This window comes from Schistosoma haematobium, chromosome ZW, assembly GCF_000699445.3.
Source record: "Schistosoma haematobium chromosome ZW, whole genome shotgun sequence".
NCBI classification, from domain to species: domain Eukaryota; kingdom Metazoa; phylum Platyhelminthes; class Trematoda; order Strigeidida; family Schistosomatidae; genus Schistosoma; species Schistosoma haematobium.
In genome coordinates this window covers 81,495,819-81,522,420 of record NC_067195.1, presented here as the reverse complement: position 1 = coordinate 81,522,420, position 26,602 = coordinate 81,495,819, and the positions used below count along the sequence as shown (strand labels likewise).

Here is a 26,602-nt window from a genome sequence, read left to right as displayed (position 1 = left end):
GGAGACAATGAGGTTGATGTACTTGTTCGGTATGTCTTTCAAAGAAAAAACATTTCCATGAAACCTCTCAAACAATGAAGCTGGATACTACCCCAAGGTCAAGGAATACAGCTGTAATAAGACATCGGAAAATGTATCTATGTTCCAACACCTGACGAAGAGTGAACACGTGATTCACAAACTGGTCTAAAACCAGCTTAGTTTTTCGGGCTCGCTCTTCACGAGCACCAGTTAAGAGTCGGGTGATTACTGAAGCTAATATTTTTGATATTATATTGTTTAAGTTGATCCCTCTGTGTTTGCTATAAGAGAATTTTTGTCCTTTCTAATAAACTGGGATCATCAGTGATTGGTTCCAGTCAGATGAGTTTCTAGATTCTATTTAATATTTCATTCCATCTAACTGTTAATACTAGATCACCGTCCCTAAAGATCTCCAGGATTAGTCTATCAGGTTCAGCTGCCATTCCTCAATTTAGGTTAGCTATAATATTTCAAATTCATTAACATTCAGAGGTTTACTTCAGTCTCCAATTTCGTTTGTTTTGGAGTAGTAAGTTATCAAGGGGTAGTTGGAGACAAGTTAAACTGTTTCCTATAATGTACTGTCCATCGGTCTAATCTCCTGGAATGAGAGTGAATAGTGGTTCCGTCTCTTTACGAAATGATCTCACTAAAAACCGAATTTCTAATACAGGTTTCTTTGATGAATCGGAATAATTATCTACTGTTACGTGTTGCTGTTGCCCTTTCCATCTCTTCTGGTTTTGTTGACCATCATTGCTCATGATCGCTACGCAGGCTTTTTGTTAGTCTAAATTTAGACTGCCTTTGCACCTCATTGTATTCTGAACATGACGAAACAGGTTGCTAAGCATCTATCAATTCAGTATGCGCCACTGAAATCCACTGATGTTTCTTAATCTGTGGGTTTAAGATACTAGTATATATCACTGCTGTTTGGATATCACGGCAAGGTACGTCAAGGTAAACGTCACTTTTATGGTTGATTAGTTGCATCTCTTGTTGTTCTTGAAATATACTCTTGACTTTTCCATCATCAAGATAAGCTGTAAGGGGTTTTCCTTCTATGACTTTTCTGTGCCCAGGAGGACGCAGGCAAACACGTGCTCTCATTAGAGTCAGTCAGTCAGTCAGCTACAACGTAGGATCAGGCACACATATGCATCGGTCAAAGCTGCCACACCTCGTTAGCACAACAATATTAACACCGAATCCATAGAACTAGTTACTTCAATGATGGTAATATGTAGAAGAAAAATTGTGTATAAGGATATAGTACAGGAAGAAAGAATTAGAAAGGTATAAAGTAATTTTAATCTCATGGTTTAAGGGAAAACAAAGAGTGTATACACAGATGGCATTGTGCTCTCACTAGAACATGATTAGGGTTTAAACATGTGCTTCAAAATGAGTGACAGTCTTATGTTGAACCTTCCAAAGACGACTAACTTCAATGTGGTTTATCTGCATCAATCGTTCAGTCAATCCCGAGGATCGCCATAACAGACAGTGTCTTTCATTATGCTTAAAGTTTATGCTTGATAGAAATAAGAAATTATCTAAGCATAGTTACAGTAGCTGGTCGCCATTATCTGTTTGTTGAGCTGCGATACTTAAATGCCTTATAGCTTCGTTTATACCACCAACTTGGGCATTAAAATCACCTGATACTATTGTGGTATGTGCTACTTATATCGACAGACATAAGTAGTATGTAACACCAATAAGAATGGCTGGCAGCAAAAGGTTAAGAAGATCGGATTAAAGAAAACAGAAAGGAAAATAGAAAGGAATTGTGAACTGAAAGAATCAGACAGAATGATAGGGACAATTATTAAAAGAGCTGCAAATGAAGTATTTAATGTATGGTTCCGTAACTTGTTATTAAATAATAAATTGGTTATCCCCGCGCGAGTTTCGTTCATCACACTATTACTAAATCTGAGCGCTTAGCTTTTGAGGACTAAAACATTTCTATGAAATTTATCTTTAACTTCACCAGAACTCCACTCACTGAGAGTGTGGGCAGAGATGATGAAGAAGTAATGGCGTGGATCTTTCTGAGTACTTTTAATGTGCTAGCTTTCGATTTTAAGAGGTCCTACCTTCGAAAACGGAAACCCACGAGGTAAGGTGAGATCTGAAATTTTGAGTATCGACCTTTTGTAAACAATTCTTTTTGTTGTGAGAAGGCAGCATCGCTACAGATGCTATTGACTGAGGGAAACACCTTACTGACATCACACTCAGTAAAGTTAGTCGTACAACCTAGTCCCCGGATCTTAAGTCCCTGGTTTTAGTCTTACTGTTCTCGAACGGACCTGACTCATGGTAAGATCTAAAGAAATGTGTTCGAGCCAACATACAAAAATATCCTTCCATTATTAAAGAAAGGTTAATAAGTTGATTCATTTTTATTGGTTACACAGTATGGATGTCTATAAATCAATCCAAGTTACCATATTTCATACCGACAGACAAAGAAAATTAACAAGATGAATAGTGAAAAATTGGAATAATAACTATGTAAATGTTACAGGAAAACGAAAGTAGTATTTATATTTCATAAAGAAATGAATGAAAAGTGTGGAATAACAACCATAAGCTCAATTATTTAATGAAAGATAAAGAATTGAATGACACAACTAAAGTTACTGAGATCGATTTCGATCTATATCATCATTTAACATCTTCAACTAGGAAGTATACACTTTCCTATATGGTCTCTATTTGATAATAAATCATTTTGATCGTGTTGTTGATGTAACTGAACAATGCAAAGAGAAAGCGGAAACAATGATGGGCAGATGATAAACACATTTCACAAAACTTCATAAACTGGAACTAAACTAAACGATAACATCTCAAATACATCACTTAATTTGTCATATTGATTTATTATACATCAAATACAATAGTTCGAACTTGAATAAATTATGTGATTTAGTCAGCTTACAACTAACTAATTAATCAATAAAATTAGTGTGTTTTACACCAATCTACTAACGTTCTGAGAATAAAAGTTATAATCAATAAATCCAACTGGTTTACTGAATTATATGCTTGCTCCTTTTTACTGAAAGAAATTGTCAATATGTTTTCTAATTTGTAGAGGTCTATGTGGTGATATCTACCAAAATATTGAGTGTTTTTCATTCACTGGTAAAGAATTCCGTTACAATGGGATTTGGAAATTGAACGATTTCCTGTTTCACTGGTATAGATTTGAGAGAATGTAATGATAATAATAAACAATTGGAGACCTGAGGCGACAAGGTTCATATTCTATCACACAGGTGTTTTTCTATATATTTATTTGACTACTAAACAGTTTTATTCCAAACTTTCCCCTTCCTAATTTTATGCATTGCTTTCTTCAATCGTAATTCCTGTTTAGTTTTTAACTGTAACGTTGATATTGTTAAGTTGATTGTTTTCGGTGTCCATATCTTTAGTTTCCTTTCTGATCAAGCTGACATAAAGTATTAGACAGTTCTGATCGATTTCTATCGATTAAGTCCTGAAGGAGGTCAGTTGCGACCCGAATAACTCAGTGACATCTTACTGTAAAACTGTGTGATTACAGTTCAAAGCGATTTGAGAACACTGGTTCATTGAGGATTGCAGGTACCTTGCTGGTGAATGCCGACTAGTATGAAACCTCGACCCAAGATTTTCTGTTGGCTAAATCCAACTACCCAACAACGAAATATAGTGCTTTTACAGCTGGTTAATTTTATTTGAACACATAAATATTGGTACAAAGGGGCATCGAATATATATGCGCCATACAAGTCATTCGATTTGTGTATGGGCTATGATACTGCCCGGGTGCCCAAACCGAAGAAGCTGACTAGGTGAATAAATGACAACAGAAATACTCAAATGAGTCAGAAATAATAATAAATTAAGCTCTGTGATTCAAGAAGATACTTTCGACTTTTTAAGTCATAGATAGGTACTTTTGAAATTTTAAAGTAGGATTGAATAGTTAGTATATATACATATATATATGGCATATTTAGTGCTGATCGTTTTGAGGTCACGTTGCGCCCAATAAATAAAATACACTAAAGTTAGGCATTGATTCCAACCAATCCACGATACTGCGCGATCATAAACACCGTCGGATTCCAGCTCAGTGGTATAGAGGTTAGGCGTTTGCGAGAGACTGAAGGTTCTAAATTTGAGTCCCGCGTATGGGATCGTGTATGCGCACAGCTGAGGAGTACCATACTAACACTAAACGGCTACTCAGTGTTTCCAGTATTAAAAAGTGGTCTAACAATAACCATTTCGAGATCTCAATAAAAAAACTCAACGATTTCCATCACTCCATATTAATAAAATACACTGAATTTGTATGGCACCTATCATCCTCAAAAACCGACACAAACCCTGTGTTTAGTTATCAAAACGTAAACCAGGAAGCAATTTTATGGTAGAAAAAGGAATCACAGTATAACAACTTTTATAAACTAACTTACACGACGCATGGGAGAACTAAATGGTCGTGACGATGACAGTCTAGAAGTCGGGGCTGGATTTGTTTTAGGCGATCCAGAGGAATAACGATGAGTATTCATTTCTAATCGACCGAACGAGTGTTCGGGATTAATAGGAATAGATATGCTTGGGGTTAAGGGGTACTGTGTGCCCTGACAAAATGGGATCCTAAGATTTTGTGTTGTTTTTATGGGATCACTCATCTGTGATAGAAATGGTTGGATTAGTGTTTCTTGTGGATGATTAAATGTTAACTGATCGTTTAGAATGGTGTAATTGGGTTTTGAGAGAACAGCAGTTGGTGTCAAATACTGGAAACTGCCAACCAATCCACCTCCGAGGACTGGTTGTACCGCTGTTGAATTTCCATCTTTAACATAAATCGCTGCTTTATCAGTGACTGAAGTATTCTCGGGAAGAAAACCAGTTATCTGAGAATTGGGTACATAGGCAGGATATGGTACTGAATGTTCCCAATTTGTAATCATTTGAGTATTGACTCCGGATCCACTGGGGATTGAAGAATGGGACCAAAATGAATTATCAGTACTGTTTATAACAGGCTGTGATCGGAAATCTCCATTGAATATCAATGTAGTTGAAGCGGAATCACTAGATGGCAAATTAACAGTACTAGATACTGCGACCTTTTGATTTGGTGAACATGAGAACACAGAATATATGGACTGAGTAGTCTGAGGTATACTTACATGAAGTTGTGGATGACTCGGAGCAGTTGCAAACTGTTGTCTAATCGAACAAGATGAAGACTGAGTTCGACTGGAATATGGAGAATGAGAAATGAACGGAAGATTGGGACCAGGAATGTTAGAATTGCAATTTTCGCCAACTTTTTGTAGAAGTTCAGGATATCTGATGGGTTTTGTGTCATTTGACATATGTTTAGGTGATTTCCCAACATTCTTCAAAGAATATGGTGAGCTATGGGGTAAGTCAGATGAATGTGAAGTGAATAACTCTAGAGTTTGAACTGTAGGAAAGCACTTAGGAGCACCTGGATATTCTTGATAATCTGATGAATACTTATTTTTAACGAAAGAGTCAGTCCGTAATTGCTGATTACAAATGTTATCAATTGGACAAACCTGATTATCAATTACAAAACTACTTTCATGTATACTTCTGCGAATTTGTACACTAGACAATGGAGTTAACGGCGAATAAGAATATGGTATATGATTAGGTTTTATTATTGGATGAGGTGCATGATGATCAGTAGGAGATTGATGTATAGATGGTCGTGTTATTGAAGGTATATCTGCCCCAACTAATCCCATTGAATAAGAAGTAATGTTAAGTGGTCCAAGATCATCAGGTACTATATTAGAAGGCAGTGATTGAACATTATCTAAAGGAGTATTTGTTTTATAGTGTGCTTGAAAATTTTCATATTCGCTTGATTCAAGTGACGGTACAGTTTGTAAATTTGTATCGGATGGTAATGAGATAATGGGTACTAAAGCGCTAGTACTGTTTAGCGGGTTGAAATCTGTGAATAAGATTTTTGAAAAAAAAAAAGCAATAGGAAATACAGATTAAAACATTATTCTGAATACTAAAATCCATCTCTCTATTTAATTAAATCAATGAATATAATTCTAGTTTCTTGTGAATGTCAGAGTTGTCTTTTTCATAACCCCATTATTCTAACTCAATTATGAGGTACAGGTTTTATGTACTCGGCTTGAAGCAATACTTCATAACCTCAAAACCTGGCAAATTACTTGTTACTTGAGATATAGTAAATGAGAATTTATTATTTATCGAGCACACTATTCATCGTTCATCTAAACACAAGTTGTCTAAAATTCGATGAAGTGCAAGTTCCAGCAAGATTTGTTGCTCAAGATAAGTAAACGACTAATGAGGCGTATCCTTTGATGGGATTTTCAGTTCCTTTCACAAGTAGAAAAAATACTTGTTTATGGTTTCTAATTTTGGAAGACGAAAAAACTCACTAATGAAAAAATAAGCTTTCACTAATAGGTAAATTAGTGTAGGGCAATATTCAGTACAAATATATTTCATTTTTATGAAAACATGAGATTCCGTTGGATATGACATATTTGATAACTAACCATTAAGTAACTCCTAGATTTTACTTCGAAACTGCCAATCAGTACTGAGTGCTAGACGACATTTTTTAACTAGCAAAAGCTAATAATTGCAGACTTACTGACCAGTGTGCTAACATTTCCCCCCTATTTTCTCAGTTAACACAGCATCATCATCCTAGTATAAGCTCAGTTAGATAACATTCTATCCAATACATATTTCAAGTAAATTTGTAAACAATACCTATTCCGAAGTTGACGTTAATCATACTGGAAATTGATCAGAAATGGCATAATATTAAGTCTAACGATAAATAAGTTATTTTGAACAAAACTATGTAACAGTAACTCCGCCTGAAGTCCCTCTGGAGGCTACTGCCGGTCCCAAGCCCGGATAAAGGAGGAGGGCTGGGCATGGGGTTAGCGACCCCATCCCGTAGAAAACTAACTCGCTAAAAAAACGCTAACCAGAAAAAATTATTCAAACCTTCTAAACTCTGCCCTGGGAGTCAGAAGGTCTTCATTTAGAAGAACTATGACGCCTCATGATGAAAGCCGAATCCCTTCGGAAGTTACGAGGCCGACGCCCCTTCTGACAACCGAAGCAACCATTTGTTTAGGTACATGGAATACTCGTACAATATGGGAGACCGGGAGAGTCTTCTAAATCGCTGCATAAATGAGGAGATACAACCTAGAGGTGCTTGGGATCAGTGAAACACATTGGACGCAAGTTGGAAAACAACGACTAGCTTCAGGGGAGCTTTTGTTATACTCCGGCCATGAAGAAGAAAATACTCCACATACACAAGGAGTTGCATTGATGCTGTCCAAACAAACACAAAAGGCACTTATAGGATAGGAATCTCATGGACTAAGGATCATCAAAGCCTCCTTCAAAACAAAGAAAGAGGGCATTTCAATGAACATCATCCAATGCTATGCGCCTACCAACGATTACAATGAAGACGCTAAAGACCAATTCTACAATAGGTTGCAGTCAATCATCGAGAAGTGCCCAACAAAGCACCTGACCATTCCGATGGGAGATTTCAATGCCAAGGTTGGAACGGATAACACTGGATATGAAGACATCGTGGGACGACACGGACTGGGAGAAAGGAACGAAAATGGTGATAGATTTGCAAACCTATGTGCCTTCTATAAACTGGTCATAGGCGACACCATATTCCCACATAAACGCATTCACAAAATCACATGGACTTCACCGGATCACACAACGCAAAACCAAATCGACCATATTTGCATCAAGAAAACGTTCAGGAGGACTATAGAGGACGTGAGAACCAAGAGAGGAGCTGATATAGCATCAGATCATCACTTGCTGGTCGCCAAGATGAAATTGAAATTCAAGAAGCACTGGACAATGGGGCGGACAATATCACAAAAGTTCAATACGGCCTTTCTCCAGGATACTAACAAACTCAACAAATTCAAGATAGCCCTCAGCAACAAGTTCCAGGCCTTTCATGATCTACTCAATGGAGAAGGAACTACTGTGGAGAGCAACTGGAAGGGGATCACATAGGCAATCACTTCAACATGTCATGAGGTTCTGGGTCACAAGAAGCATCATCACAAGGGATGGATCACTGTTAATACACTGGATAAGATTCAGGAAAGGAGGAGCAAGAAGGCAGCAATCAATACCACTGAACAAAAGCAGAAAAAACCAAGGCACAAGCTGAGTACACAAAAGTTAACAAGCAAGTGAAGAGGAGCATCAGAACCGACAAACGTAAGTATGTGGAAGATTTAGCAATGACGGCGGAAAAGGCTGCAAGAGAAGGAAACATGAGACAACTGTATGACATAACAAAGAAACTCTCTGGAAGTCGCCGCAAACCAGAACGACCAGTGAAAAATAAGGAAGGCAAGATAATCACCAACATTGAAGAACAACGACACCGGTGGGTAGAACACTTCAAGGAACTCTTGAATCGACTAGCTCCACTGAACCCACCCAACATCGAAGAAGCACCCACGGACCTCCCAATCAATGTTGGTCCACCAACAATTGAAGAAATCAGCATGGCCATCAGACAAACCAAGAGTGGCAAAGCAGCAGGACCAGACAACATTCCAGCAGAGGCACTAAAAGCAGACGTAGCGGCAACTGCAAGGATACTCCACATTCTCTTCAATAAGATTTGGGATGAGGAACAAGTACCAAAAGACTGGAAAGAAGGACACCTGATCAAAATACCGAAGAAAGGCGATCTCAGCAACTGTGATAACTACAGGGGCATCACTCTTCTCTCAATACCGGGAAATGCCTTCAACAGGGTATTGTTAAACAGGATGAAGGACTGCGTAGTTAACCAACTTCGAGACCAACAGGCGGGATTCCGTAAGGATCGATCGTGTACAGACCAAATCGCAACTCTACGGATCATTGTGGAACAATCAATTGAATGGAATTCATCACTCTACATCAACTTCATTGACTACGAAAAGGCATTTGATAACGTGGACAGAACAACACTATGGAAACATCTTCGACACTACGGCGTGCCTCAGAAGATAGTCAATATCATAGTGTTCAAATGATGGATTACACTGCAAAATCGTGCATGGAGGACAGTTGACAAAGTCGTTCGAAGTGAAGACCGGTGTTAGGCAAGGTTGCTTACTCTCACCCTTTCTCTTTCTCCTGGTGATTGACTGGATCATGAAGACGTCAACGTCTGAAGGAAAGCGCGGGATACAATGGACATCTAAAATGCAGTTGGATGATCTAGACCTCGCAGATGATCTGGCCCTTCTATCTCAAACGCAACAACAGATGCAGGAGAAGACGAAGAGTGTGGCAGCAGCCTCAGCAGCAATAGGTCTCAATATACACAAAGGGAAAAACAAGATTCTCCGATACAACACAGCATGCACCAATCCAGTCACAATTGACGGAGATTTGGAAGATGTAAAAACCTTTACATATTTGGGCAGCATCATTGATGAACAGAGTGGATCTGATGCAGATGTGAAGGCGCAGATCGACAAAGCAAGAGCAGCATATTTACAACTGAGGAACATCTGGAACTCAAAGCAACTGACAGAGTGGGTTGGAGGATGCTGGTCGGCGGCCTATGCTCCATTGGGAGTAACAGGCGTAAGTAAGTAAGTAATGTAACAGTACTAAGGTAACTGATGATTTATAAAAACTATGCCACTGTGCAATAATTCCTTTTTCAAAATGCTTACTTTCATGTTAGTTGTGCTAAGGATAATATAAATGGGAAACCGTATTATTTTTTCTTATTTCGTGACAATTATACTATAACAAAAGCTCTTCATTCCATTGGGTTTTGGTTCATTATAAACAAATTTTAGAAGTAAAAATACTGCTTGAAGATGTTTTTAAGGCGATTAGCGGAGTCATATGAAATAAACGACAACTAACAAATAACATCTATCTTAACGATCTTTATCTATTTTTTCATCAATTTACTGTAGTTTATTCATCGTAAATAACCTCCTTACCCTTAACATTTCCTATTTGTTATATCTAGAAGGTTCTTCTTGATATACTGCGTATAACGTGAGCACTAGAACGCCAGAACCCTTCCAAGTCGCAATGAGAAGACAGAAGACTAATGAAAGGAATATTACTTCCAGACAGTGTCAATTATAATACAAAATTGTCAGGTATTTATAGTTTTTAGTAAGAACGAAATCATCATTACAGTCCACCAATCCGCATACAGGGGGTTATTAGCATTGTCCAGTCGGGAAGCTACACGTAGGAATTCTAGAATATTCTTCCAAAAGGTAATTGGATGGAATATCTTCGGCTACTTCTGAGCCTGCTACAGCTTCCTCGAGTTCAACAGTGGTCCGTCGTCACACCTCCCTCCTTTAAAGTCTGTTGTGTAAGACTTTTTTCCTCGGATCCACCTGAAACTTGGTTGCTCCATTCCTCTTGCGGTGCATCACTCTCCAGGGTTGTACTGCTTTGCCCTTGCGTCGTTTATCTCTTCTATGTTTGCACTCCTAAGGGCTTTCCTGAGATGAATCCACGAGCAATTCAAATGGGAGTCGGCTTTCTGGGACCACTGTACTGCCGTCTCTTTGAATTCGATTTATGTGTGTTATACATTTTCCGACACCTTTCCGGACTAGGTACAGTACATTTCCGATTTGACGTTCTATGACACCTGGTCCCCACTTCCTATTACCTTGATACGATTTGACAAGTACCTTTTCACCCACCTGAAAGCTACGAGTGACCGTACGATACGCATTCGTGGGGTTATTTGTCTTTCTGGGTGGCAACATACTGTTAAAGACTGTCTGGATTTTCCTTCCGAACATACACTCGGCTGGTGACTTTTCTTCTGGTACTGCCTGACTAGGGGTAACTCTGTAAGACATTAAGAACTTACTGATCACTTGTTCTGGGATACCCTCACCTCCCCCTTTGACCAGAGCTCTTTTTATCGTACCCGTGAATCTTTCTGCTTGGCCATTCGACTGAGGATGGTACGAAGGAGATTGTAGATGGGATATGCCATTTTCACTGCAAAAGCGTTTGAAAGCGGATGACATAAACTGAGTACCGTTATCGATCACTTAGACCTCTGGAACCCCGAAACAAGCAAACAATCCTGACAATCTTCTTATTGTACACTCTGATGTCGTTTTCGGCATGTCCTATACTTCTGGCCATTTTGTGAAATCATCGACAACAACTAAGTAATTTCTGCCTTGTATTGGTCCGGCGAAATCAGCGTGTATTCTTTGCCAAGGCCCGTCCGGTTTTGGCCATGGTTGTGGTTCAGCTTTCGTTGAATTCTTCGCAGCTTCTAGACAGGACCAACAACTGCGACATTTTTGTTCTATATCATGGTTCATCGACGGCCAGTATGCACAGCTGCGAGCTAGCGATTTCGTTTTACTTATCCCCGGGTGCCCGCTGTGGAACTGCTTAATGACTTGGTGTCGAAGATTTCTGGGGATAACGATACGGTGGCCAAACATGATGCACGAATCGACAACTGTCAAGGGATCTCATCGACGAAGATATTGTAAGATTTCTCCATGTAGTCTAGATGAAGGCCACTTGTTGAGTATGCAGTGGCGAACAATCTTCAATGCATTATCCTTCTTGCTAGCTTCTTTAATGGCTTCGAATGTGACCGGGAGTCCGGAAACTGCGTCTGCCAATACTTTGTGAACCTCAGCCTCAACATCTATGGCAGCTACACGCACTTCCACTTCTTGTTTTGCATGCGAACCAATCAATCTTGAGAGGGCATCTGCCTGTCCAAAATCCGTTGTCTGTTGATACTTTATCTTGAAATCATAGCCCAGCAGTGTAGCTGCCCATCGCTGTAGACGGTTTGCTGTATATACAGGGATACTTTTCTTGGGTTTATTAAACTATAAATTTTGGTATTATGGAATCAAACACTAAAGTGGATTTATAGAGGAGGATAAACGTGTTTCCATTTCATAGTAAACTAAAGTAACCAGTAACTTAATATGTACAGCAAACTTGTGTGACATGTTTATCACTTTACTGACTAATTCATATATTTCGCCCAACATTTTAGACATTATATCAATCTGTTATACTGGTCTGGTTCTCATTTGTTACTAAGTCGTTTTTTATAATTGAATGATGTGTGTTGAGCTAGTTTCCAAATATACCCTCAATTTCCAGCTTACAGGTAAATTTTAGGTCTTCAAGAACATTTGGGAGCAGAAAAACCTGTGTTTGATTTAACGCGTGTTCAGAATTTAAATATATGCTTGAAAAAGCAGGAAATCTACAGTCTAGCTACTTTTAATAGCAAATTTAAAAATAAAAATTAGATTGTTTCAATGAACAGGCTGTTACACAGAGTAATTATTATTTGTTTATTTATTTTAGCACATAGATATTTGTACAAGGAGGCATCAAATACATATGCGCCACACAGATTTCATTTGATATGTGTGAGGGCTGTGATACTGCCCGGGTGCCCAAACCGAAGCAGGTGGTTTTCTTAGGGGGCCACATTCGGAGCCTTCGACCTGAAGGTCTGACCCACAAGGCAGAGAGTAAAAAGATAACTATCTCATCTTTGGATTTATTGTTATATAATGCACCTGAAAATCTAGTTGCCATGAGACCGAATAAAGCAAACAACCAACAGGAATGATATTCTATAACTTAAAATTCTTTGTAGTAGCTGAAAAGATCGAGGGACTGGAAATTCCATGAAAGGATCCATATCGGGGAGAGTGAGGAATAGATGATGAAAAAAGTTTATAGTGGATGTTACTTGAGATGAGGATGGCTATGTTATTTCTGTATCACCAGAACTTAAGTTACCATGAAGTACCTCGAAGTAATAGACAGATTTATTAACATGAAACCATGAAAAAAAATGTAGAGGTCTAGATTACTTTGCTTCATACTACTACAGGAATATGACAGAACAACATATTCACCGAAATTGGATATGGGCACTTTTCTATCCAAAGGAGATAAGTGTGCTAGTTTGCCATTTAGTTTAAACAAAAGATGCCGAATTGTATGCAAGTAGTTTTGAAATATGAAAAGGTATTTAGGCCGGAGCTAATCTGTGACGGTGTCGACTGTAAGTTTAAACTGTTTGTTAGTCAGTCAGCTACAACGCATGATCAGGCACATATGTGCATCGGTCCAAGTTGCCATACCTCATTATCACAACAAGATGAACACCGGATTCATAGAAGTGGTTAATTCAGTGGTGGTAAAATATAAAAGAAAGATTTCATATAAGGATATAGTACAGGAAGAAAGAATTAGTTCGTAGAAAGAAAGATATGAAGCGACTTTAATCTCATAGTTTAAGGGAAGACAAAGAGTGTATACATCGGCGCCACTGTGATCGATTCTGAGTCATGTCACCAAGAGTCTCTAACCATTGGTTACGATAGTCACGCGGACACCAACCAAGTAGTCTGCATCTACCAACATGGCTCAGACTAGAAGTTAGTGTCCTCAAGCACTGATGCCACGTTTTGGTTTGGCCGCCCCTTATTTTCTTCCAACCATCTCTAACACCGGTTAGCATTGCACGTCGTGGTAATCGGTGTTTAGGCATACGTAACACGTGGCCCAACCATCTCAGTCGATGGAGATTCACAATCTCATCAACTGATTTACCATCATTCCCTAATACCCTGCGTCTAACCTCACTATTACTTACCTGGTGATCCCAGCAGACGCCAGCAATATTTCTAAGGCATCTGTGGTCAAATACTAGTAGCTTACGAGTGTCTTCTACTCTTAAAGACCATGTTTCGCTGCCGTAAAGTAAAACAGAACGGACTGCCGCGCAGTATGCCCGTCCCTTAATTGATAGACAGCTGTCTCGCCTTCGCCATAGGTGACGTAAATTGGCAAAAGCCGAACGAGCTTTTCGAATCCGTGCTGAGATTTCGTCCGATACCAACCCATTAGCGCTGATCAGACTTCCAAGATAAGTGGAGTTGTCAACGCGTTCGACTACTTCACTCCCTATCCTTAGTTCCGATGTTGACGCAGACCAGTCCTGAAGCAACAACTTGCATTTAGAGGAGAAGCGCATCCCAAACATTCTGGCATTGTTGCTCAGTGCTATCAAAAGACTCTGTATTTAATCAGCGTCTTCACCAAACAGGATTATATCATCTGTGTATTCTGAATCGATAAGTGGACCTCCTGATGGGAGATCAATGCCCGAAAAGTCAGTCGATGAGACTGTTATTTAGACCGTTAACAAAATGTTTGCTTTCTGATTGAGATCAGCTGAGCAATCGAAGATGAATTGTGAACGTCATGTGATATGAATTTAAAATCACCGAAACCCATTCATTCAATCAGTCAGAAACAGCATAGGACACTGCACTAATATGGATCGACCAAAGTAATCATAATTTACATTAACACAGTCGGAGTGAATTAGCAATATAAAAAGCGAAGGAGTTAAAGTAACGATACTAATATTATGAGAAAAACGAACAGAAATTAATAGTTCGAAAATGTATGGATAGGAAGCATGACATAATAATTGGCTTAAGACTTAGGTGGAAAATAAAGGAACGCAACTGCACAACTGCAACTGATTTTGAGCCATGACACCTCAAGTATCTTATAATAGATTGCAGTTAATTTACGGAACTCAGTTATTAAGACTACATTTCATAACAGAACGTTGATTGGTAGTTACTGATTTCATTAACTAACTGGATTTCTCGATAGGGTTAGTCACATCATGTGATCTACTTCCATGCTAGCTACAACAATGTATCGAGGTAGTCGATGGTTCGATACATAAAAAATACATCTCAACTACTTAATTCAGCGAAAATTCACAACTCCATCGACCAATTTATTTGTCTTTACAGAGCACTCTACGATCAATGCTTCGAAGAAATCTGTGATTGGAAAATGAGTCTCCGGGTAGGAAGTCAGCCTATGAAACGTTTGATTGTGTTATAATGTTCAAAAATTAAGCCTAACTTTCAGGCCTCGGTCGATTGGAAAATGAGTCCAAAATTTATGAAATATAATTTTTTAGAATTTGGGATAAAAACTATAACTTACCAACAGATATATATTCAGACGTCAAAGTTGGCCGGTGGTCCAAAGTCTTGCTGTCACAACTTCTTAATTTAGTATCAGCATTGTTGGTGTTACTCTCATTGATTTTATTACTTAGGTCATCGAAATTGAAAGAATCGACATCATCACCATTTGAAGACCACAACAATGTCTTTGACGTCACTTCTTCCAGATCTGATAAACTGGCTACATCAATCGCTGGAGCTGAATTACAACTTGACGGTATGTAACCCAACTCAATTAGACCCTCAGCATCGATTAAGCGGCTAATTAGTTCGAAACTAGATATACGATTTTGTTCTTCACCATTATCGTCACAATGAGGATCTCTAGTGATGCCCAGTGGAGAGTTAGGAAGGAATGAATCTAGATGTAACTCTTGGTCTGTAAGATAAATACTACTAGACTCATTCTGGCCATCATTCATATGTACAGTAGCGTGAGAGTTTAGGTAAGAAACGGAATCTTGTTGAACAGGAATATTTTGTAGAGACAGAGACGAGGAATGTTCACCAATTTGCTCAACTGAACCCACAGACTGCGGTGTAACAATACTCACCGGTATCATATGGTATTTCGTAAGCCTTATATTTTTAGGGTAGCACGCAATATGGTAAGAAAAAACAGGATTATTTTATAAACATTCTGAATTGATATTACCTAGGGATAAGAATAAGAATAAAAAAAAACACAAACCTGGCATAATAAAACGAAAAATACCAAGAGTAAAACGTGTATAAAAAAAACCAGCGGAGTGAGATATTCAGATTACTTGAAATAAGTTAAGATACCTAATGTTTATTGACGTGACTAACAGCTTTCCTTCAAGATTTGTTAACTTGAGTATGAGGAGGGCATAGTTTTACAGCGCAATGATAAATAAATTATGCTAATCGTATTGAATCAGTCGGCGATCAGTGTCCGTATGTATGGCACCTTCTAAACACAGAAAACTGCAAAACTAGCAGGAACCTGTGCATGAGCTTACTCTTGGTGGCAAACCGTTAGTAGCAGTCAAAAAGTTCGTGTGTTTGGATAGTACTGAAGGGATGACCGATGAGGTCAGTCTACGTCAAGTAAAAGTGGGTCAACTATACGCAACATAAAACCCGGTACATGTGTACATCAATTCAAGCTGCCAGACCCTAGAGTGGCTTATGACAATCCGAGTCATTATTGTCGCCATAGTGATATCAGTCTAGATGTAAAAGGCCAGTTTTACGGCGCATCGGTGAGAGCAGTTTTGTCCTATGCTTACTGAACCTGGCCTCTCTGAAACGAGGATATCAGACGACTATCGGTGTTCCACCATGGCCGTCACCAAATGACTGCTCACAACCGGTGAGAACACTATGTAGTAATGGTGAGATTCTTCAATGTGCGTTTGGTTATAGTGCCGCCCGACCGAAGCTGCTACCTTGACGCGGTGGTCGGGCTTGCCTATCGTGATCACCCAACCGAGCTATATTGGCTGGAACATATGTTCCTGTAGGTTCTACCATGCCAGGCAGATCGATTGGTGAACGGTAAGACTAAAAGCAGCAACTCAAGGTCTGAGGGCGAAGTCGTACTGCTGACTGTAGAGGGCTATGACAGCAGTGAGGTGTTTCCCTCAGACAACCAGCATCTGCAGCGATGCTGCCTTCCCACAAGGAGGGGTGGGGTTAGAAAAGGTCGACCCTAAAAATGTCACACCTCACCTTACCTCACGGATTTCCGTCTCCCGAGGTAAGGCCCTTTCAAGAACGGAGCTAACACGTCAAAAACCTTCCACAAAAAGGCCGTGCGCGACCGGCCTCAAGCAGTTGTCCCTTGGGCTCTGCGGTCACGCTCCCAGGTCGTCAAGACCAACACTAATCCAATTTCCTTTTCAGGTTCCTCAAGAAATACCCTTCCACGGTGTGGGCAGCCGGGAAGTGACATCAGCCCTCATACCCGTGACAGCACAAGAGACCAAGGTGGTCACATTCAAATCCTTCCTACACCTCCTAATACCTCTCTTATCTCCATGACTAACCCTCCTCACGTCTCTTTATCACCTCGCACCGCTAGGGCAAACGATTCGAGTACGTGGAACGCCATTCCTGGTCTCCTGAAACCACGCTCTAAACTACACGTAGGAGCTTTTAACGTACGAACACTTTGCCAAATAGGACAGCAGGCTTCCTTAGCTAAAACTTTAGAATCTCGCGCCATCGATGTGTGCTGCGTCTCCGAAACGCGCATACAGGATCCAAGTAGCGTCATTCATTTGACCTCACCATGCCAAAATAAAGAACCGACTCGATCTACGCTTCGTGTATCTGGAAGCCCTGATTCTGCAGCTATGCTCAGATAACCGCCTGTTCCTTGCAAATACTAACTTTAAGCATAAGGAAAAACATCTTTTAACATGGCGACCCCCTAATTCGTCCCAACGTTGGACCCAAATAGATCACATCGCTATTAGCCACCGATGGAGGGGCTTGATAGAAGACTGTCGCTCATTCTGGAGCACATGCCTAGATTCAGATCATGCTCTAGTGCGAGCGCGTATTTGCTTGCGTCTTACTGGACGTAGGAAAGACGCTGGACATTCGCTTCGCTTTTCGTCCTCTCATTTTCGTAAACAACACCCCCGCCACGAGAAGGCAATGAGTAGGACTTCCCTGGCAGAGGCTGTATACGCGTGGCCGTGTGAGAGTATTTCGAGAGGGAGAGCGGACTCTCCCCACTCTCGGTCGTACCAGGGCATTCGGGGGCGAATATCCGGCGCTTTAACCGGATTCCAAGCCAATGGTGCACATGGGCTCCAGTATCCTGCGGGAACAAATGGCGTATGAACCAATCGTTGGTCACCGGCTACCATGGGATTGCATCTCCTTACGATGCTCCACTGCCTTGTGGGTTAGACCTTTAGGTCAAAGGCTCGGGGTGTGGCCCCCTAAGATAACCACCTGCTTCGGTTTGGGCACCCGGGCAATATCACAGCCCACACACAAATGATGAACTCTTTATGTCTATGGAAATTACTTTTCTCGCTTCGAAAAACAATCAATTGATTCAAATTATTATCACTGCAATTATTGTCATTATTATTATTATTATTATTATTATTATTATTATTATTATTATTATTTTCCACATTACTCACCCTCTTTTATACTTATACAGCGGCTCGTCTTTGGTGGAAATTCGACTGTATCTAAACGTTCTCGAGTCACTGTCCGGTTGAAAATTGTATGTTACCACCGAATACGAGGACTGAGGCAGTTTTTCTGAAACCACGTGCACCATTCAAACTGGCTGCTTTCAACGTTCGCACATTTATGCAGGTCGGACAACAGATAGGGCTGGCTATGTCTTTGGAAAGTCTTAATATTGATGTTTGTTGTCTATCCGAGACCCGTATTCAAGACTCTGGTGAAGTACTACAAATTCGATCTCCATCTGTCGCTTCGAAAAGCTTGTTTTACGTGCGTTTATCCGGGGACCCTGTGGCATCTTCGACTGGTCTTGCTGGCGTTGGTGTCGCACTAACCGCTAGAGCTGAGGCGGCACTAATCGATTGGATCCCCATTAACAGTCGGTTATGTGCTGTTGGATTGGAAAGTTCCATCAAAGTGAGAAGAAATCGGCGTGAGAAACGATGTCTTTTCGTCATCTCCGCCTATGCCCCGACAGATTGCAGCCCGGATGCAATCAAGGATGAGTTTTACCACCAGTTATCTGTTCTTCTCCAGAAAGTGCGTTCGACAGATATTGTAGTACTAGCCGGAGACTTGAATGCTCAGGTCGGGCGTCTAGGCACAGAAGAGAGTCGTTTAGGTGGCCGATGGGGACTCGTTGGTCGCAGGTCAGATAACGGGGACCGTCTACTGTAACTGCGCACAGACCACAACCTGTTTCTGGCTAGCACTAACTTTCGGCACAGTCATCGCCGATGTGCCACCTGGCGTCCTCCCTCTGCATCTCAAGCCTGAACTCAGATTGATCACATCGCGATCAGCTACCGCTGGCGTGGTTGTGTACAAGACTGCCGCTCCTTTTGGAGTACCTATCTGGACTCTGACCATGCCTTGGTCTGCGCCAATCTTACCTTACTTTTCAGTGGCCAACGAAGTGACCGCCATCAACGGATTGATATCAGCAAGCTGGTTGCAACTTCTGTTGCAAGTAAGTATCGAACCGAGCTAACTTCTAGGCTAGCTACCACTCCACCGAAAAGTATAGATGAGCATTGGTTGCAATTGCATGACGCCATGAAAATGGCGGGTACAGTCAGTTGTGGGTTTGCGAAACGTCCCGCTTATAAGCACTGGGTTTCTTCTGGTTCCTTACAATTCATTGAAGCCCGTCGGTCTACTCCGGGTGACCGTGAGTTTGACCGCAAACGAAGGATGTTACGTAAGGAAATTGGGCAAAGCTTGCGTAAGGACCGAGAAGCCTGGTGGTCGGAGCGTGCTAATGAGCTGGAAGCAGCAGCTGCATCTGGTAACTACCGGAAGCTCTTCCAGCTCATCCGAGCCACTGGCAGCAAGAAGTCTAGTGTGAGTGAAACAATCTACGAGGATGATGGGATGCCAATCACTAACATCCATTGACGTCTTGGACGATGGGCAGAATTTTTCGAAGGACAGTTCAACTGGCCTGCTGCTCCGGCAACATCGGTCAGACTGTCCTGCCCTCCATGGCCGGTGACGACTGATCCACCAAATGAGGCGGAAGTCCGCAAGGAACGCCAACTCTTGAAGCGTTACAAATCACCTGGCCCAGATGACTTACCTCCGGCTCTTTATAAAGATGGTGGTGACTTTCTGACTAGGCAACTGACGACGTTGTTTACAAAGGTTTGGGAACTAGAGAGTGTACCAACGTCGTGGAATGAGTCGATAGTTGTCCCTATCTTTAAAAAGGGTTCACCCCGTTCCTGTAACAACTATCGAGGGATAAGTCTACTTCCGATTGCGTCCAAGCTATTGGCTTCCGTCATACTTCGTAGGTTGTTCAAAATCCCAGAAAGATTGACTCGCGAGGAGCAGGCTGGGTTTCGTTCCGGTCGAGGATGTATTGATCATATCTTCACCCTCCGCCAAATGTTAGAACATCGCCATACTTATCAAAGGCCAACAATCGTAGTGTTTCTTGACATCAGGGCTGGCTTCGATTCGTTGGATAGGACTGTTCTCTGGGATTGTCTATTGAGGAAGGGTGTGCCTGAGAAGTTTATTAACATCCTGAAAGCCCTATATAAAAACACTTCAGGCAGAGTGAGGGCATACAACCACCTCTCTCCATTGTTCCATTCGAGCAGTGGGGTTAGACAGGGTTGCCCAATCTCACCATTCCTCTTCAACTTTGCCATCGATGACATTCTGGAAACAGCTCTGATGAATGTAAGTAATGGTGGTGTGGATCTGTTGCCTGGAGAAAGACTTCTCGACCTTGAGTATGCGGACGATATTGTCTTACTGTGCGATAATGCCCAAGGCATGCAATCCGCACTTAATCAGTTGACAATCAGTGTCTGTAGGTATGGTATGTGCTTTGCACCTTCCAAGTGCAAAGTACTTCGACAAGACTGGCAGGATTCCAATCCTGTACTCACCCTGGATGGTGAGCAGATAGACGTAGTCGAGAAGTTCGTGTATCTGGGTACCTGCATAAATGCTGGTGGGGGTGTGAGTGATGAGATCAATGCACGAATAGTGAAAGCCAGAGCGGCTTATGCCAATCTGGGCCACCTTTGGCGCCTTCGTGATGTTAGTCTGGCTGTAAAAGGTCGGATCTACAACGCGTCGGTGAGAGCAGTTTTGCTCTACGCTTGTAAAACCTGGCCTCTACGAGTTGAGGACGTTAGACGACTCTCTGTGTTCGATCATCGCTGTCTCCGAAGGATTGCTGACATTCAGTGGCAACAACATGTCAGTAATGCAGAGGTTCGGCATCGTGTGTTCGGGCACAGAGATGATAATTCAATTGGTGTCAACATCTTGAAACACCGACTTCGGTGGCTTGGACATGTTCTACGAATGTCGTCCCAGAGAATTCCACGTCGTGCATTATTTGCCGACTCTGGGACTGGTTGGAAGAAGCGGAGAGGTGGTCAGTGTATGACATGGTGTCGTGGTATGAAAGAAAGCTGCAAAGGACTGGCTTCTGTCGGTCGTTCACGACTCCCTGGTTGGGGTCTGAGAGATGGTGCTGCACAGTGGCTAGAGACGTTATCAGATATGGCTCAGAATAGAAGCCAGTGGCGATCCTGCTGTAACCTTCTTTTACTTTCTTCATAAAAAGTGGTTGTGTCTCCCTTACCTGAAAGATTTCTTCCGATTGTAACTTTGCGTTCCCTCGTTACTACCACACTACCTTACACCAATCTCTTCGTTATTGTTCTCTTTCTTTTGCGCTCCTTAGTTTTTTTTCTATTTCTCTTCGAATTCTCATTGTCTTGTGTGGCGCATATATATTGGCGCTCTCTTGTACCAATATTCATGTGTTCAAATAAATAAATAAATAAAGACGCTGCAAGGAAACCTCTTAGGGGCCTACTTAATGATAGTCAAGCTAAGAGTATATTTCAGGAACAACTAGGAAAACAGTTAGGCAACCATGTATGTGATGCCCACCCCGATGCAGCATGGAATGATATCCGAAAAGCTGTGGAAACAGCAGTGATATCTGCTAGTAAGGTAAACCAGAAGGTTAGGGAGAACACTGGATCTCAGCAGCATCTATCGCACTGATAGATGCTCGGAAACTCATTCCACCTGGCTCTGAACATAACGAAGAGCGGAGTCAGCTTAAGCGCAAGCTGACAAGAAGTCTACGCAATGATCGCGAACAGTGGTGGGTAGCGAAAGCAAGAGAGATGGAAAAGGCAGCGGTAATAGGTAATAGCAGACAATTGTCCAGACTCGTTAAGGAAACCGTAATTAGGAACCCGACCGTTAGCGAAACAATCTCAGAGAAAGATGGACATATTATTCATTCTCAATCCAGGAGATTGGATCGATGGGCAGAACACTTTAGGGTCAGTTCAACTGGCCTTCAGCCACACTTCGGTTTCCCACGATCTCTAGTCAACCTGAATGGCAAGTTAATGTAGGTCCTCCATCCCTTTACGAAGTTGAAAAAGCCATAAGAAATCTGAAACGAGGGAGAGCAGCAGGCCCTGACAGGTTTACTCCTGAGATTTTTAAGGATGGTAGTCCAGTATTAACAATGAGATTAACCGAGGTCTTAGGTAGAATTTGGGAACTGGACGTAATCCCATCTGACTGGTCTCAATCACTGATTGTGCCAGTCTATAAGAAAGGACAAAAGTCCTCTTGTGACAATCACAGAGGAATCAGTTTGACAAATATAGTGTCTAAAATATTAGCTTCAATAATACTTCGACGCCTAATCAAAGCTCGTGAAGAGCAGATTAGAGAAAACCAGGCCGGTTTTCGACCTGGACGTGGTTGTATAGATCAGATATTCACACTACGTCAGGTTCTAGAACACAGACACACATTCAGACGCCCCACAATCGTAGTATTTCTCGACCTTAAGGCGGCATTCGACTCTGTTGATCGTGAGGTTCTATGGCAGTGTTTGTCACTGAAAGGAGTACCAAAGAAGTACATTAACCTTATAAAGGCTCTCTACTCGAACACAACTGGTAGAGTGAGAGCTTATGGCGAACTGTCATCAGAATCGATTACGTCAAGTGGTGTTCGTCAGGGCTGTCCACTCTCCCCATTCTTGTTCAACTTTGTGGTCGACGTACTTTTAGGGATAACACTTTCCTCGTCTAAATTTCCAAGGGTTAAACTTCTACCGGGAGGTTCACTTGTTGACTTAGAATATGCAGATGACATAGTTTTATTTGGTGAAGACGCTGACAAAATGCAGAGTCTTCTGGCCACTGTAAGCAACAATGCAAACATGTTCGGGATGCGATTCTCTCCCTCGAAATGCAAAATGTTGCTTCAGGATTGGGTTACATCGACACCCGAACTAGTGATAGGGAGTGAAGTAGTTGAGTGTGTCGACCGCTTCACTTATCTTGGAAGTCTCATCAGCCCTTGTGGTTTGGTGTGTGACGAAATCTCAGCACGGATACAGAAGGCTCGACTAGCTTTTGCCAACTTGCGTCATTTATAGCGTAGGCGAGATATCCGTCTATCAACCAAAGGACGTGTTTACTGCTCAGCAGTTCGTTCCGTCCTACTTTATGGCAGTGAAACATGGCCGGTAAGAGTAGAGGATATTCGTAGGTTACTAGTATTCGATCATAGGTGTCTTCGAAACATTGCTCGTATATCATGGGACCATCGAGTAAGTAACACAGTTGTTAGGAAACGGGTACTAGGTAAGGATGGCAAATCAATTGATGAAGTAGTGAAACTTCATCAATTGAGATGGCTGGGACACGTGTTACGTATACCCAACGACCGACTACCTCGACGTGCTATGTTCAGTGGTATAGGAGTAGGTTGGAAGAAAGCTAGGGGCGGCCAAACCAAAACATGGCACAAGTCCATGAAGTCACTGACAAGTGGACTGAGTCATGTTGGTAGGTGTAGACTACCTGGCTGGGGACCACGAGATGATAGCAACCGATGGTTAAAGACCCTGAATGACATGGCTCAAAATCGTTTGCAATGGCGCAGGTGCATCCACTCTCTGTGTTCTCCCAAATTCTAATCTTCTGAATTCTTCATGTCCCTTTTTCCCTCTCTCCAAATTTATTTCACTGGATTATATTCTTTAAATAACATCTCCAAACCCTAATCTTCCCGATTACTGCTTATACTCTTATTACCTCTACCACTACGAGATTTGAATCGACAACTGCATCTCTGTGCTAATGTGGTGTGGCAACTCGAACTGATGTACGTATGTACGAAGTTCTACGTTGTTAATGACTGACTGACTGACTGACTGGTTATAGTGACGATAATTTGATTTATCCTACCATTTTCAAACACCGATTCCAGTGGTTTGGAAGTTCTACAAATGTCATTTTAGCAACTTTAACATTGTACGTCAACTGCCAGCGTTGGGACTGGGTGGGAAAAGATGAGAGATAACGAGCTTATGACATGGAACCGTAGTATGAAAGATAGTTGTGTAAGACTGGGATCTCGTTTCATCACTCTGGTTAAGATCCTGAATATTTTCTCACTTAGTGACATGATACGTTATCATAAATAGCTTAGAACATAAAACCGTTATTCTGTAGTTTTCTTTAACATATATGATGAGAGGAACTTCCTTACCTGAGAGAAGCCTCCCTCAGTTGAATTGTTAACTGAACCGCTTTTCTCATTACATGATACTCACGCTGCTTGTCTCTTCTCTTCGATCGTATTCCCTTTCCATCCCTTTTTCGCGATATCATCCTTGTATTTGTGTAACACATTTTAGTCTTGCTACCCAGTCTTACCAAATGTGTTTAAATAGGAAGTAGGTAAGATGTGACTAACTTAGCTGTGTTTGGGTTGGTTTCACAAAAAGAATGTGTATTTGAGAAGGCAGAATGAAAAAATGTACATATGTTGGCGATCCCAACGTTCTTCAGACTCTTGAGAGTACAAATACATAAGTAGACTTCGCTTTCGACAGGTTCACCTCAAAGTTTTTCCTCATCCTTGTAAGCACAAACACGTACTAATCTACAACGAATCAAATACCTGAGGACCTAAAGATGACTTGAATTTTAAACTATTACAAAACAGCACACTACATAGATTGAAACACTGGATCTTATCACATTGATATATTTCCCCACTAAACAATCTGAAACAACAAGCTTAACCCCTTGAAATTAACAAGTAGAAAGTCATATGTAGTATTTACACTTTACATCTGACCAGCTCACTATAAAATGGTATTACTAGCTACATCTTTGATGTGTGCTATAGTTGTTTTCAATTTGTTGATCAAGAAATTTCATAGGAACGAAAATAACGGCGTTCAGACTGCTAACCTTTGCCATTAGCCCAGATGATCTTAACCAGGTTTTTTTTATTAAAGTGGGTGAAATCAATTAATATATTCGTCCTAGAGCAGTATCTTAGAGACAGAGCCAATGACGTTCCTAAATTTTCAGCTGGTGCACAGTGGGATTCTAACTCAGACTGCTTGAAAAAGTGAAAAATCTGCTTAAATACTCTACTAGCCACATATGTTCGCTAACAGGTGTAGGTATACCTACGCATGATATATATATCACCTCTTACACATTGGTTTTGAAACAAGAAATACTCATGAGGACATCGTAAGCCCCGAAAGAATATATAAATTTGGTTAGACTCACAATGAGTAATTGCTACAAAATTGTATGTGGCTTAAAAGTTTGGGAGCATAAATCACAACGTAATAAAAGTCAGCTTACGAGTATTACTATACGATCTGCAAAACCATTTTACGTGAGAACCCCCAACTGAAACACGGAATAATTCCACGTCGTATTAGAAGCAGATTGATTTCCGAAAACTCGATTATTCGGCATAAATCAAGACCGAACGCCAAACTACACACCAAAACAAAGAGCCCGCTTGCAATGTAAGCTTGGATTCACAACTTGGTGCTATAAAACAAATTTGTCATATAGGTTCACACGGCTAGATAATGGATAAGCGAAGGGTTGACCTTCGGATTTTGGCTTTCTAATGCTTGTTACATCTATATCTGTAGCATCATCTGCGGGCATTCAAAGTTTTCGTCTTTCCAAATATTACACTGTCGGGAGGATGTGGGGAACTGTTCTGTTCTTTGAGATATGTTTTATTAGAGAAACAGGGGAATTTCCGGATTTCCATAGATATGGTTCTTTTCTTATTATATTACTACCCAAAAATGAAGTGATGGGTTGATTATTTATCGTATTCAGGCTCTCTTGAAGCGTAGAGATTTCCGAAACGTTTTATCTCATTCTAAATTTTAAGTTCTTAGTGTAGTAAAATCTGATAACAATTATTTCTCGAATTATCACCAGTAAACAGCCAAAGTTGATGTGGCTCAGGGATGGAACATTCTGGCTCTTTATTTGGATAAGTCTGATAACAGCGAACTATGAGATAGTCATGTAGCCAATTAATCAAACACCTATCAATGCTGATTGAATACAATCTATCGCGGCGAAATCAGATTTCAGATTTGTGTAGTAAGAACAGAAGGCCCACGGTCTGTGCTATTCCTTTTCCGGTATGCTTCTTTGCGTGTCTAGTCTTCTACTGAATGAGTCAATTGAAGATGCGGACATCACTGCTTCGGGAAACAGGTTACAAGTATTGATGACTCGGTATGAAAACCTGTATACCACGGGTATTTTGTCCGTTCTTGGCTTTTCTAGTTGCCTGCTATGTCCACTGAAATGTCCCTGTCTAGTGAGAAGAAAAAGAGAGAATATGTTAGGTCCAAAATCATT

The 26,602-nt window shown here is 41.0% G+C and overlaps 1 protein-coding gene across 1 annotated transcript in view; it reads right to left on the bottom strand.

The window, feature by feature from the left end:
- The window catches only part of MS3_00001285 (uncharacterized protein), a 49,017-nt gene extending 23,294 nt beyond the window's left edge, over positions 1–25,723 (bottom strand). Inside the window, exons 1-3 of the mRNA XM_051208746.1 lie at positions 25,568–25,723; positions 15,184–15,861; positions 4,512–6,040 (exon numbers count right to left, since the gene is read on the bottom strand). Coding sequence (XP_051072638.1) covers positions 4,512–6,040; positions 15,184–15,769 — 2,115 coding nt within the window. The 5' untranslated portion in view covers positions 15,770–15,861; positions 25,568–25,723. The remainder of the gene's footprint in view (positions 1–4,511; positions 6,041–15,183; positions 15,862–25,567) is intronic.
- Between the last annotated feature and the right edge of the window lie 879 nt (positions 25,724–26,602).